Below are 15,737 nucleotides of genomic sequence, written 5' to 3' on the forward strand. Positions count from 1 at the left end.
GGGGCTGGGGCGAGCCCGCTGTGGCCCTGGCTCTCTTCATTGTCCAGGTGGTCATCGCCGTGGAGTGGCAGATCATTGTGCTGGTGCGGGATGGCAAGCCCTGCCAGTACACCCAGGGGGAGTTTGTCATGCTGCTGATCTATGTGCTGTGTCTCCTGGCCGGGGGTCTGGTCCTCTCCTTGCGCTCCCTCTGTCGCTCCTGCCTCACCTACAGCTACAATTACACAGGGGGCACCCACAGACAGAGCCAAGTCCAGGCCACGCTGCTCTGCCTCACCCTGCTACTCTCTGCCTGCATCTGGGTGGTGTGGATCGCCCTGCTCACCCGGGGCAACCCGGAGATGGGCCGCCGGCCGCTGTGGGACGACCCTGTGCTGAGTATCGCCCTGGTGGCCAACGGATGGGTCCTGCTGCTGGGTCACGGGCTGCCCCAAGTGGCCTATCTCTGTAAGGGGGCGTGCAGGGCCAAGGAGGGCCCCCTAAGCTTTGATGGGTGGACCAGTCCCAACGCCGAGGTGCCTGGGATGGCCAGCCTGAAGGAGGGGAGGGAGAACGGCAGCTTCGAGAACGACGGTGAGGACAAGAAAGGTGAGTAGTAACCCTAACCCTAAAAGATAGTACATATGTCCAGCACGGGGAGGCTGGTGGAGGTAGAAATCGGAGGACGGTCTCATTGTAATGCATGGAATGGAATGAGGACTGGTATCAAATACTCGATCTCTACCTCCACCAGCCTCCACTGATGTCGAGTTTGAGTTCAACAACAATATTACACCAGACTAACACTGTCAATTGACTTTGAGCATCATTCCTCTAGTGTTCTAACCTGAATGATAGAAGGGCCATCTAAAATGAATGAGATATGACGTAAAGAGCTTGACACATCAGTCACTTCAGTACTCCCTGTAATGTAAAGAGTATGATGAGCAGAGTGCACAGATACCTGACTGAGTGACTGAGTCATCTTCCCTCCTGCAGGCAGAAGGAAGGACCCAGCAGTCCGGTCACCATACGAGTCTGGGTTCTCCATGACCGTGAGTACTGACTCGACAGGATTCACCTCAGGATGAGCTGTAATACTGCATGATGCCCACCTTTACCACTACAGTCAATGTTCAACTAATGAAAACTACAGATATCACCATAATTAATCATTATTATTTCTAATAATAATAATCATAATAATGGATTTTATTTGTACAATATAGTGCTTCTATCACATACCCAGAGCACTTTACAGGTCAAGCAAACAGAAGTATTAATTAATTAACAGATACATCATTGCAGTAAGGTGATGAATGTCTAAATGTGTGTGTCCGTGTTTCAGGAAATAGACCCTGACAAAGACTACACCATCCCACGCCCTCAGACCACCAACATCAGCGAACCTTATGATGAATACTACGGACACAACCTATCTGAGTGATTAAGATCACACTGTCGTTCATACACACAATGGTGTGTGGACACATACACACACACACACGCACACACACACACGCACACGCACACGCACACACACACCTTCTAACCTCTGTGCCTGTACATCTACCCCTACTGTACACTTACTGATACTGACACACACACACACACACACACACACACACACACACACACACACACGCACACACACAAACCGCAATGTAAAAGCAAACAAATTCACGCTAGCAGCTGAACCAACACATCAACTCTCATGCCAACACAAATATTCTTGTATAGATGTAAATACTCCTGTTTAATACCTTACATTGTAACCCCAACCCATGATTTTAGGAATACATAAGTCTCACTGACCAGGCTGGATAGATTCTATGATTCACATTTACTCCACATGAGTTTACTGAATCTGAGCGAATATGACAGCCGCTTTTACCGCATGCTGCTTCGAAAACACCAGAGACAGTGTCTGATAACCCGGGGCGATGGGGGAGGCGAGGAGCTGTCTCCATCGAGGTGCCAAACGACAGGGATGGGCAGGGGTACATGTGAAGGGTGGAGGGAGAGGAGGAGAGAATCTGGCAATGCAAGAGCAGACTCACATCTTTATTACGTCTTCACGTATTCTATGTAAAGCTACTAAGGAATGGATTTGTTTTTACATCCAACTTTAGACATTTTTAAATGGATTTTATACTATGTGCAGTTTTGAAAATGCTTTAGATGAAGCTTACTGTATGTGACATGGAAAGTGTTAATAAAATGAAAATGGTTAAAAAGCATATTTATTTTGTTTGTGGTATTTACGCGGCTATCCCAGAGGCTGTTTCCACCTGGAACAGGGCTAGCAGACAGAGGCTGGCTCTGTATGTATGAGTGCAAGCTTCCTTCCTCCTTCCTTGAGGTAATCAATAATCTAACATGAATGGATCACTGGGGGGATTGGATAGGTGAAAGTGACAGATTACTCCAAGGAAGGGAAGTAGGAAGAGCTCATTTGTAAAATATTCAAACCAGTGAGAGGGCCAGTGAGAGGAGTGATTATGAATTGCAGTTGTAGTACTGTGCTTAAACCACCAGGTGACACTGTAGTACATGTCAAATCCAAAAGGGTGAATGAATGTTGGATGGATGTGATTTTCCTTAAATTTGTCATGTATTTGAATTGTCAAAGAGAGATACAATAACCTATGTTGGATTCAAAGTAAGAAACTAGGAGTTGGTGCTATCATGTAGTTCCATACATCAAAGCTAGTGTATGGACACACACACACACACACACACACACACACACACACACACACACACACACACACACACATACATACACACTCCTGAAGGCTCCTGAACCAGATTGAACAGGATGTGCGCATAAGAGTTTTTATAGTCCCTGTATAACGCTCCTGGTAATTTTCCTCCAATAGTAAGCCAGTTAGGTCAGCACCTCAATTCAGCGGATGCAGTCGTCACTGTTTTCAGCAGTTAAATGGTCCCCAATCTATTATTTCAATTAGTCCTACTTCAAGTGCTCAGTAAGTGCATGCTATCAAATTGCCAATTGGCCTCCTGTGCATCAGAGCAATTAACAGGGATATGAGGTTTCCACCAAATGCAACCCTTTTAGGGCCATTAACTCTAAAAGCAATTAAAGATTGTTCTATTTTCCCCCTTCTGGTGGTGGTAGAAATCAGAGGACGGGCTCATTGTAATCCATGGAATATCATTCCTCATTCCATTCCATGTCTTACAATGAGCCTGTCCTCTGATTTCTACCTCCATTCGCCTCCCCTGTGTGACAATGTAGGCTACAAGCTGGGTTAGGCTAAACAGGATATCGAACTCCTAAGAGTTCATTTTGGCATAGTTGCCAACAATTCTAACAGGCTTTCTTTGAATGTGTGTGGTTAATATATTAGAACTACAATGATAACTTCACTGCAGGAAAATAAGTTATCATTGTAGACAGTGAAGCATTTTTTCTTCTTTTGGCTTTATATTCAGAGAGGTTTATGAACAATGACTAAAGTAGAGATTCTCAGCTTTTATGGGTTGCACCATTTAAAAATGACAACACTTTCATACATAGTTCCACCAAAGTAACTAGGGAGTTTTTCAAGACCAAAAAGTGGAAAGTTCTTGACTGGCCAAGTCAGTCTTCAGATTTAAATCCAATTCAACATGCATTTAATTTCCAGATGATACCTATTTAGGCAAAAAGATCTCAAAATAAACAAATGAAGATGGCTGCAGTACAGGCCTGGCAGAGCATCACCAGAGAAAATACTCAAATGTCTGGTGGGGTCAATGGGTTGCAGATTTCAGGCAGTTATAGCATGCAAAGGTTTGTTGACCCAATACTAAACATGAGTGCTTCATTTGGACATTACATCAACATGTCCCATTACATCAACATGTCCCATTACTTGTGCCCAGAAATAGGGGGGATTATGTATAAAAAGTTATCATTTCTAAATGGTGAAACCCATATGTACACATCAAATAAAAGCAGAGAATATAATAATCTTTACTTTAACCTCATAGTAATTGTTTGATTTCAAATCCAAACTGTTTGGAGTATAGAGCCAAAAGAACAAAAAATGCTTCAGTCCATTACTTATGCAGGGCGCTGTAGATATATATCTAACTTAACATATTTTACACAAATAGTATGTTAAGAAAAGAAGAGTCAATAAAGACAAAAGTATAAAAACCAAACAGTTTATTATGTACATTCAATAATAACAATGACAGGAAACAGAAGGCAGACATGAGGATGGCAAAAATATGATGAGAAATACACAGTAAGTCACTTATCGGAAAGAAAACAAAAATGAAAACAATAATAAATCACTTGGATACATGAGCTTTGCAACGAGCATGTGAAAACAAAAACATCCACATGCAATTGGAACCCATATATATAATAAGATCCCTGTACAAACCCTCCCACTGGGTTGACTTGAGCACAGTGCAGGGGGGCAGGGGCAGGACGAGGGGCTGGGGGCCGGGGGTAGGGCCTGAGGCCGGGTCTGGACAGCCGTGACAGGGGCCTGTTGGGGTGGGGGTCTCCACTGGTGGGTAGAGGTGGAGGGTTATGACAGGACCACAGATCAACAGCATTGTACAGAACATTCTCAGAAAAAGGTTCTCCCTACAACCAAAAGGGTTCTCCTATACCTACAAGGACAGAAGAAGAACCCTGGTTTTTTTTTTAGTGTTTTTTTTTTTAATAAGAGTGCCCATGTCTATCTGTGGGCTCTGGGTTATATGGGGGCTCAGGGCTGGTCAGTTGCTGTGCCATAGAGCAGTCTTGTGCTACAGAGCAGCGCCTGGGAACCCAAACCCTACCCCTAAGTTAATTGAACTGCCCAATGGAGGGCCAGTGCCACCGCCATTCGCTGGTTACACACTAGACGGGTCACCAATCACTGGTTACAACAGGAACTGGAGGAGGGTTCAACATTCCAAATTAAAATATAACGGAAGAGATATGACAACTGGCAATTCAGATGATAGGAAGACCACAGAGGAACACAGAAAAGATAACAAGGCGAGGCAATCATGTTAACTAAATAAGCTGTCATTTACATATCAAATCATGAGCGTCCTTTTAACCAGCGACAGACTGAAAGTGGGCCATGTTGAGTTCCTGTCCTGCCAAACCCTGCCATCTCATCACCCCCACACCCACTCCCATTCCCCCCTCCGCCAGCAAAAATGATTTGGATTCATGCACAAAGGAAATATATCTTGTTGACCCTGTCCTTCTCACAAACATGCATACTGATACTCTTGTAATACTTGTAAGAAAAAAAAAAAGAAAAAAAAGAAGGTTCAGAATTGTTTTTCTCAATGATATCGTCATAAATACTCAACAGAAAACACTACTGCAGCTGTACCCGCCTCCTCCTCCTCCTCCTCCTCCTCCTCCTCTACTACTACCATGGGCTGTAACCCTCATCTCATCTCTTACTGGGTGGGTTTACCCCCCTGATAACAACAGCATGTAACATTGTAATCATGTTCACAGGTGATTTATGGCTCTGCTCTCTACCTGAGGCCTCTGCCTCCACATCCCTGAACAAAACACTCACTTCTTATTGTACACAGGTGGGTTAGGGAGGTCAGGAACGGGGGCTGTTTGAAAATGTGTGAAATGACTCGACTCGGAACCACCTTGTTTTTACCTCCCTTTCATTCTCTTATTCACTCACTTTTATTTGACATTTGATATTTTACGTCAAATGTCACATCAGCCTTTAGTCTAAGGAAGCCTTTTGTCTACTTCTGTGCCGTAGAACCTAACTCTTTTGCTCTGCCCTGAACCACTTTATCAAAACATCCCTAGCATACATGGTGCATGGGTGTGCTCATTTTAAAATGCCAGGGTGTCAATTTACCAAATCAATCAAAATGTGCATTGTTTTCTGTTTACGTTTTTTTTAATCCAATTTGTTTCTGCAAACATATAAAATTATCTGAATAAATTAATGTTTGCTCCTCCTTATCCTTCTCTCTCTTGTACTGTTCATCAGATGGCATCTCCCAAGGCAGGGTGCTTTAAAAAACACCCCTGAGCAAACTGAAATGGTACAGTCTTAACCCACCATAAAACAGAGTTTTAAGAGCTAAAATAACAGTAATAACAACAATCGTGAAAAGTATAATAAAAGTGTAATAAAAGTGTAATAAAAGTGTAATACACTTGACCAAAAATGTGCTTTCAGAGAATCTTTGGAACCAAAAATACAAACAATAGCAATAATAACATATTCAGAGTATATGAAGATATACATAGTAGGACAAAAGACTTTTATACATTTTTTTTTGTTGACCACTTCATGTCCCATAAAAGGCATTGAGGAAGTGACTTCCATACGTCCTGGACTACAACGTTCCCATAGAGATCACTAGGAGGGAGTTAGATTGCATTGTAATGTGATGACAACAGTAGACTGTCCCACCTGCGTTTGTCTGTATTTAGTGCCAATTTGACAAAAAATAATAAAATAATAACCGTGAAACCAAAAATAACATTGATTTGTAGTGTTTGTAGGTGTCATAATGTAGCCTAACATCCGGTTTGTTCCTTCAAACCCTGAGATTTCAGTTCTTACATGTAAAATAGCTGGGTCCTACTTGCCTTAGTGGCTTCTAAGTTAGCTACGTCCGGACATCTTCCCATGCCTACCTACCCCGTTTCAGTCACAATGTTGTTGCTACACCTGGAATGTCATGTAGTCAATGTAGTATAGAGAAATCTATTCTAGGTCTTGTTGAGCAGGCATTGCAAGCACATGAGGAGCATTGGCTGTCCTCAGGGATCTGCCCATGGGTTGCACAATATCTTCAAAAGGAAAAAAATGACAGACAATTCAGGCATATACTAGTAAAGATGCATGGTACAGATTGAAACACTTGTGTCATTATAGTTGCAACAACAGTAATAGTCATAATTGTAATACTTATAGACCAGCAATAAGAGTAATAATTAACTGGAAAAAATCTGAAAATTATAATAATATCAATAATAGTAGACGTAATTTCATTGCATCCACATTATATTATAATAACGATTCTAAGCAACATTTTCAATGACAGTAAAATTAAAGAAAAACTGAGGTAACGCAGAAAAACAAGTAATTTGTTTCTTTTTCCTTGTCATTTTCACACCGTTTTCATCTCTTTTTTTGGGTTGGGTTGTGAAATGTTAAGACAATCAAGACCCCCCTCTTGTCGTTTCTATGGTCGGTCTCAGGGCAACAGCTGATCCTTCTTGTGTTTTGAAAAGTGCAAGAAGAAATCTCATGTAGCTTCAACTGTGTCCTCTCTCAGCTTCCGTAGTTCAGATGATGTCATCCTCCTAGTTGAGCAGTCACTTTTCATTCTAAACTCTGCTCTGGTTCTCACCATGACTATGACCAGGTGTTCTAAACTGATAGGATTCCTCCTCTGGGCAGCTTCTCATCAATGTAGTGTGTCAAATAAAAGTACCTAAGATTTCAGGCTATCAATAGCCTAACTTTGTGGCTGTCCTAACAATCTGTGCAAGTTAACACTAACAGCAAATAGAGAGAGCAAACTGGAGATAGTGTGTGTGTGTGTGTGTGTGTGTGTGTGTGAGCATGTTGAATTTGGTAACAGGCTATTGGACACAATCGCACAGACTATTAGGAGGGGAAGGTTGCAGTGCTGTCGTGTGAAACATTACCAGAGAGCAGCAGGTTGTTTCTCTATGACACGTCCAATAGTGTTTCTTTATGTAACCATCATTAATATGTCCCACAGTTTGTCTTCAAATATAGTTGCCATAGTCTTGAAAGGGACCGGCAGTTTCAGTTCTCGTTGTGTCCATGACTACGATGCTGTGGGAGTAGATATAAGCTGAGTGACAGTTGATTTGATCGTGATTTGATGACCTTTTTCCAAAAAACACATGGGTTCTCTTCTCTTCTCTCTACCGCCTGCAGAAAATGGAGGGGAGCTCTTTCCAAATGAAGAGCTTGGAAAAGGGTTCGGAGAATCGAGGAATTCCGTGGGGAGCGAGAGTCGTTTAATAAGGAGCAAACCTACTGTATCCAGCCCGGTATAAACTAGCCTGGAAGAGGGGGAGAGAGGGAGGAAGAGAAATAGAGGGATGAGAAATAAAGAACAAGGACTCTTCTTTTTCAACAACAGAAAGCAATGAGGAGGACTAGTGTACTTGGATATGACAAAAGTGTTTCTACTCTTGGAGGACAAAATGGTGGACAAACTACTGAAAATAGCATTTTTACCAAAGCGTACAGCTACATACTGTAATAATACTTAAATAATTGTGTAGTATTGATGTAAATCATGTGTGTCTGTTTTCAGCAGGTTGTGGTGTATTGGGTGTGTAGCAGGGGAGGCTGGTGGAGGTAGAAATCGGAGGATGGGCTCATTACAATGCATGGAATGGAATGAGGAATGGTATCAAACACATACCATTCCCCATTCCATTCCATGCATTACAATGAGCCCGTCCTCCGATTTCTACCTCCACCAGCCTCCCCTGGTGTGCTCAGTAGGAAGGCTTACCATGGCTCCAACTCCATAGGCAGCAGCAGCAGGACTGAGAGCGTGGTAGGGATCTGTAGTGTACACCCGGCCATAACTGACACACGAGGATTACAGAGAAGAAGGCCTTTTAGTTCAACATTTTAACACAGAAAATAAGCTAACACCTTTATATACGTGAGTGTATATAAATAATCTATGTAAATATAAAGAAGTAAAACATGCTATACTGTGAGTGTGGAGAGCCTTGGCGTGCTATTCTAATGTTGTCACTGTCACTGTGATGCTGGTGTAGGACAGGACGGCTGACCTAAGATAACTTCCTCCCTTACCTGTCACTGTACGCAGCGGCAGCCGCGGCAGCAGTTGCCCCGGTTACGGCGGCGGGCTGGGCATAGCGATAGGCAGCAGCAGGGTAGCCTCCCTGGAGACAGAGACAAATGGAGGTGATTTACTATGGAGGGAGCTAGGGTTATTACTACTGCTGATTGAGAGAAGAAGGGGGGGGGGGGGGCTGAGCTAGGGTTATTACTACTGCTGATTGAGAGAAGAAGGGGGGGGGGGGAGGAACGGCTGAGCTAGGGTTATTACTACTGCTGATTGAGAGAAGAAGGAGGGGGAGAGAGAGAGAGAGAGAGAGAGAGAGAGAAGGAACAGCCTGAGCTAGGGTTATTACTACTGCTGACAGACAGAGGAGGAGGAGGGAGGGAGGGAGAGAGAGAGATAGAGAGGGAGAGAAAAGGAGAAACAACTAAGTTTATTACTAAGGCTGATGGAGAGCGAGACGGAGAGAGAGAGAGAGAGAGAGAGAGAGAGAGAGAGCGAGCGCGAGGATTATTATTATCTGGGAAAGAGAGCGAGAGGTGCAACTATGGGAGTGAAGTGAACGGGAGAGACACGGCAGAAATCTACTGCTTTGAAGAAATAGGAGTGAAAGATAAAAAAGTGAAGAGATGGAAAATTCAACTGATAGTTGTTGAATTCTCCCCTGTAATGTTTTCATTAGTCAAAAGTAGACACATTCACCAAAAGTGTTTTAAAGAGTCAAAATATGTTGCTTTGAATGCCCTCATCAGCCCTGACGTTCCAAATTGCCCATTTGAGTAAATTCCTACAAATCCCAAGATCCCCCTCTCCCTCCCACGCAAAGCCCTTCTGTTGAACAGCGCAAGAGCTGGCGCCTGCTGCTCTCTGTTTCACAACATTATAGAAGAAGAAGAAAGAGGGACAGAAGTAACATTTACATTTCATCATCAAACATTATTATTGTGCTCTCTCATCTGCATGTAAGAGACAAAGAAAGAGGGGGAAATAGAAACACACACACACACACACACACACACCTCCTGGCAATGAGACTGCATGCATGCTCCAATTGAAATGCAATCCTATTATAACACACACCACTGCATTATAGAACCTGATCATAACAGAACAACACAAACCCCAGCATTGTCCTTCACACCTGCCTGGGAGGGAGGGAGGGGGGGAGGGAGGGAGGGAGGGAGGGAGGGAGAGAATGGGATTGTGAGTGAGAAGAGGTCATGGGAGAAGGAGGGAAGGATGGAAGGAGCCAGTGAAAGGAAAGAGAGCAGGTATGCCTCCATGCATGTTGATGGTCATGCTTCAGTAGATCAGGGGAGGCTGGTGGAGGTAGAAATCGGGAGGACGGGCTGAGGAATGAAAACACAATGTGTCACAATGAGCCCGTCCTCCGATCTCTACCTCCACCAGCCTCCGCTGCAGTAGATGAATGTCTAGTGGCTTCAGACAGGAGAGTGAGACTGGGAGGGGGGTTGGGGACAGGAGAGTGAGACTGGGAGGGGGGTTGGGGACAGGAGAGTGAGGCTGGGAGGGGGGTTGGGGACAGGAGAGTGAGGCTGGGAGGGGGGTTGGGGACAGGAGAGTGAGGCTGGGAGGGGGGTTGGGGACAGGAGAGTGAGGCTGGGAGGGGGGTTGGGGACAGGAGAGTGAGGCTGGGAGGGGGGTTGGGGACAGGAGAGTGAGGCTGGGAGGGGGGTTGGGGACAGGAGAGTGAGGCTGGGAGGGGGGTTGGGGACAGGCTTTAGTAAGACACCATGCTCTCTCTCCACTACTTTACCATCAGAGTCTAAGGCCAAGTTGACTTAACCAATTTAACCATTAACTAAACCAGTTTAACCAATTAAACCACACACACAATTTAGTAGCTTAGTAACAAACCCATTCCCACAATGCGAGGGTGCAGATTTCAGTGAGTTAGAAAGACAATGAAAAAGCAGTTACCATTTTAAAAATATATATATAATGAAGATCAACACAGTAGTCAGAGAGGTAGGAATGCACGCTGTGTCTGGTATTGACCCTACCTGTGGCATTCTTGGACTAATGACAGAGTCCTGAAACACTATTCTATAGAGAGAACAGAAACAGCCATTGTCAACCTGGACACACACACACACGCACGCGCACACACACACACAGAACCAGCGCCCTGACATGCGCACACAGAGCCGCCCTCCTACACACTTTTGACACCCCCGTCACCAAGACTACAGCACCCTGTAACACAGTCCGTCCTCCACAGACACTCACACCGGCTATTGTGATCCCAGCAGTGGTGACATAGCAACATCGCTAATTTTAAACTCTCATTCGTCAATACAGGGGTGGCCGTGGTGCATGTTTATGTGGCTCGGTCGCATTTGGGCAGCTCTGTGCAGTGCATTGACATACACACATGCAGAATCGCACCAGAGAGGGGAAAAGAGAGGGAGCAGTGAGTAAGAGAGAGAGAGAGAGAGAGAGAGAGAGAGAGAGGGAGGAGTGGGAATGTACTTACGTATAAGTCTGCAGCTCCATAAAACCCACCATCCTGATACACCACACTAAGAGAGGAAGTCACAAAGGAGATAAGATGGGTGGAGGGAGAAAGATGAAGGGAGAGGGAGGGAGGGAGGGAGGGAGAGAGATGAAGGGAGAGGGAGGGAGAGAGAAAGAGAGAGAGGGGGAGGGAGGGATGGACAGGGATGGAGAGCGAGAGTGAGAAAGAGAGAGACAGAAAGAGAGAGACAGAGAGACAGAGAGAGAGAGAGAGAGAGAGAAGGCAGTACAGAGTGAGGGGTGTACAGAGGGGGGTGTAGAGTGGGGGGTGTAGAGGAAAGCCCAGTGTGGAGGGAGGGGAAACAGTGAGATGATGGAGGGAGAGGTGGAAGCACAGGTGAAGCGCCAGAGAGAGAGAGAGAGAGAGAGAGAATAGTTATTTCACACGCATGCAGCATGCATTGGGAACACATCTTCCATCTAATTCTTCCTCTATGACTGCACCCTGCGGTAATAAACAGCACTGTACTGGACCAGAACTGGGGCCCTGGGGTTGAATACAGCTGATTGAATAGAGCAGCGCTGAGTTGCCATGGTTGGCATACAGGGAAATCAAGGCAGTCTAGGCCCTGTCATTAACATTGATGAGGACTAGGTCCTTGTCAGACACAGAGGAAGTTAAAGTAATGCTGTCGTTTAACGGTGGTGGAGGCAGAAATCAGAGGACCGGCTCATTGTAACCCCCCCCCTTGGTGACCCCGTCCTCTGGTTTCTCCCTCCACCAGCCTCTCCTGTGTCTCTGATGACTAGCTGCTGCAGCAGTGGAGGTGGGTGAGGTATTAAATATGGAAGAGGTGTTCCCTGCAGTACTGGTATCTATCCCGTCCTGTCTCTATCAACATCACAGCAGGATCAACACCATCAACACCATCAGCACGGCCCAGCGGCATCAACACAGCCCAGCAAACACCACATGCACACACTACTGACTCTCCGGGAGGGATTCTACAGGAATTACTGGATCATAACAAATGTGTGTGAAATTGTGAATATCTTTACATTATAATATATATTGTCTTTGATAATGATATAATAATGTGTGGCCCCTCTGTGGTGCGAGCAGTGAGACTATATTTAAATGGTCTTATGTTCGGCACAGGAGAGAATATTTAATTGTATGAAATATGATTATACACTCACTGAACACTTTATTATGAACACTGAACACTACTCAATGTACACCTTCTCATGGTGGAGGTGGTGTAATGGTGTGGGGAATGTTTTCTTGGCACACTTTGGGCCTGTTAATGCCAATCAATCATCGCTTGAATGCCACAGCCTATTTGAGTATTGTTGCTGACTATGTGCATCCCTTCATGGCCACAATTTACCCATCTTCTAATGGCTACTTCCAGCATGATAATGCACCATGTCACAAAGCAAAAGTCGTCTCAAACTGGTTTCATGAACATGACAATGAGTTCAGTGTTCTTCAGTGGCCTTCCCAGTTACCAGATCTGAATCCGATAGAACACCTTTGGGATGTGGTAGAACGGGAGATTCATAGTTTGAAAGTGCACCTGAAAAATCTGCAGAACTTGCGTGATGCAATCTTGTCATCATGGACCAGAATCTCAAAGGAATGTTTCCAAAATCTTGTGGAATCAATGCCATGAAGAATTGAGGCTGTTTTGAGAGCAAAGGGAGGCCCTACCCAGTATTAGTATAGTGTTCCCAATAAAGTCCTCCGTGAGTGTATATTCATCAGTGTGTATGCTATACTATAGAACTAATTTCTAGATGTTTCTAGATGGTTCTCTTACCCAGGGTAGGTGGGGATGGCGGGCTGGGGCACAGCTGCACGCACAGCGCTGTAGACGGGCCGCCCCCGGCCCCGGAGGTGAGCCCCGCGGAACGCTGCTGCTGTGGAGGCTGCCGCAGCTGCCGAGGGGTAGGGGAACCCTGGGACTGGTGGGGGAGGGAGGGGGGGAGACATAGATAGAGGGGGGGTGGGGGAGGGGGGAGAGAGAGAGAGAGACATAGATAGGGGGGGGGGAAACATAGATAGAGGGGGGGAGGGACAGAGGACACATAGATAGTGGGGGGAGGGGGAGGAAGAGACAGATGTGTGTGTAGGAGAGACAGATGGGGGAGGAGACACAGATAGGGGGAGGGAGAGGGAGATAATTTGTATAAATATCAAGTGTGTGTAAATATCAAGTATGTATGAATATTAAGTATGTTCAAATATCAAGTATGTATGCATGTATGTCAAGTATGTATGAATATAAAGTATGTATGAATGTCAAGTATGGATAAATATCAAGGATATATGTATGTCAAGTTTGCATGAATAAGTATGAGCATCCTGCATGTATTCAGCAGGGGGGGTTCTAGGTACTGTTCTTACCCAGGAACTGGCTGGTGCTACCAGCGTAGAGCTCCTGTCCATACATGGCCCCCATCATGGGACTCAACTTCCACCCAGCTGAGTGGAACATAGGAGAGGCAGACATTAGCTCGGGATTGAGGGCTAGGGATAGGGTTGCGAGAGGGAGGGGGGGGGAGATTACCGATAAATTTCCAGAACAATAAAAAGCATAAACAGTCATAAATAATAAACAAACATGCCCTGAACCACTGGTTGGCTGAGTGCGCTGAGGTTAGCCCGCTGAGCTAAAGCTCAGGCAACAGCAGAATGTGCAATAGATGTGTCGTATAGTTAATGGATATCATCATGTGTGTTTTGCAGGGGGTGTGTGTGTGTGTGTGTGTGTGTGTTTTACCGTATGGCAGGGTGCTAAGGGCCTCTCCGTTGGGGTAGGGGCTGACCATCTTCTTATTGGTCATCACCCTGGCAGTGGCATTGTTCACCTGCGGAGGGGGGAGAGGAGAGGCAATGAATATAACGTTTGGACTTTTCTCTTATTGTATGGTGGAAAAACACACACACACACACACACACACACACTTTACCATTGATACAATAACAAAAAATATACCTAGGAATAAATGGTACTATGCGTCATCATGTGGCAATTATGTGTGTGTGTGTGTGCGCATTAAGACAGAGGGAGGCAGTGTTTACTGTCTGCTCCCATTCACCATCAGTGAGTGTATTGTTCAGTGATCCATCAATATGGCGGTGTGTTTGTGTTTGACGCTTCAGATGGTTTCTACGTGCTCTACCCTCGCCTCGCTAATGGTCCAATGATGCGGGGTGTGTGTGTGTGTGTGTGTGTGTGTGTGTGTGTGCGTGAGTGGGTGGAGGGTTGTTAGGGGGGAATCTTAGTCATGCAAATAAAAAAAGTGTGCTGCCCAACAGGAGTGAAATCGATGATTCATTCTTGTGAGATGGCTGAAGTGTCAGTGTTTGTAGCCAGATGAGATAGAAGGAGAGGATAAGAGAGAGAGAGAGAGAAAGAGAGAGAGAGAGAGAGAGAGAAAGAGAGAGAGAGAGAGAGAAAGAGAGAGAGAGAGAGAGAGAGATGAGAGAAAGAGAGATGAGAGAAAGAACAAGAGCGAGACAGTGAGAAGAGAGAGCGAGGGAGAGACAGACAGACAGCGAGAGAGAGAGACAGACAGACAGCGAGAGAGAGAGACAGACAGACAGCGAGAGAGAGAGCGAGCAAAAGAGAGCGAGAGATGATAGAGATAGAGAGAGATGATGGAGAGAGAGAGAGATGATGGAGACAGAGAGAGAGAGAGAGAAAGAGAGCAGAGAAAGAAGGAGAGCGGGAGATAAGGTCACAGAAGAAAGGCAGAGAGATAAGGCTGAAGCAGAGGAGCTGGGGTTTGTGAATCACGGCACAGCGGGCGAATCGGAAACACTACGCTACATATGTGAAGGATGCAGGTGTGTGTACTGTGTAACATAGGGTGGCGTTTCTGTCTTCTTCTGGGGGTTTTCAAATCAAGATGGCTTCTAATCTGCTCTGAGCTTCAAAGGCCCTACTCAGATTCTTTAATCTGTCTCCCTCTCCTCTGAGGGGCTTTAAGAGCATGGCTGCGTAGCACGGTGTAATTGCACCGTCTGTCTGAATGTGCTCTAACACCGTATCAAACCTGGTGTTGTGAGCTGGTAATGACCTCTCTACATGCCAATTCCAGAGCTGATGAGCTTGGTGTGGTGAGGTTCCATCTAGAAGGCCGGTATGGATTTAACCAGGCTTTACACTACATCGAGCCTGTGACTCATGGCCCTAATGTGTGCCGTTATGGATTTAACCAGGCTTTACACCGACCCTGTGACTCATGGCCCTAATGCGTGTAGTCTTCACTCAAACAGAGAAGAGAAAGACTCTCGTTCTTTTTCCATTGCAAATGCGAGGGTCAGCGGTGAGTGATTCAATTTGCTGATGTAATTGTCTGTGTGAGTGAAGACATTTTAAAATAAAAGCTAATAAATCAGGCCAGTGAATCAGATTAATGCTGATAATCTTTTTATATCACACTGTTCA

The 15,737-nt window shown here is 45.2% G+C and overlaps 2 protein-coding genes across 2 annotated transcripts in view; one reads left to right on the top strand and one right to left on the bottom strand.

Annotated features, from left to right (window-relative positions):
- LOC310810263 (G-protein coupled receptor family C group 5 member D) overlaps positions 1-2,219 on the top strand; it is a 4,597-nt gene extending 2,378 nt beyond the window's left edge. The window contains exons 2-4 of the mRNA XM_083677959.1: positions 1-588; positions 979-1,034; positions 1,328-2,219. The exon at positions 1-588 is cut by the window's left edge and continues 850 nt beyond it. Of these exons, the coding sequence (XP_083534085.1) occupies positions 1-588; positions 979-1,034; positions 1,328-1,426 (743 nt within the window). The 3' untranslated portion in view covers positions 1,427-2,219. The remainder of the gene's footprint in view (positions 589-978; positions 1,035-1,327) is intronic.
- Positions 2,220-4,191: 1,972 nt separating this feature from the next.
- LOC310809150 (RNA binding protein fox-1 homolog 2-like) overlaps positions 4,192-15,737 on the bottom strand; it is a 37,888-nt gene continuing 26,342 nt past the window's right edge. The window contains exons 7-13 of the mRNA XM_083676330.1: positions 14,064-14,151; positions 13,688-13,765; positions 13,101-13,245; positions 11,297-11,342; positions 8,808-8,899; positions 8,497-8,572; positions 4,192-8,035 (exon numbers count right to left, since the gene is read on the bottom strand). Coding sequence (XP_083532456.1) covers positions 7,991-8,035; positions 8,497-8,572; positions 8,808-8,899; positions 11,297-11,342; positions 13,101-13,245; positions 13,688-13,765; positions 14,064-14,151 — 570 coding nt within the window. The 3' untranslated portion in view covers positions 4,192-7,990. The remainder of the gene's footprint in view (positions 8,036-8,496; positions 8,573-8,807; positions 8,900-11,296; positions 11,343-13,100; positions 13,246-13,687; positions 13,766-14,063; positions 14,152-15,737) is intronic.

Source organism: Argentina silus (genome assembly GCF_951799395.1).
Source record: "Argentina silus genome assembly, chromosome: 9".
Lineage (NCBI taxonomy): Eukaryota > Metazoa > Chordata > Actinopteri > Argentiniformes > Argentinidae > Argentina > Argentina silus.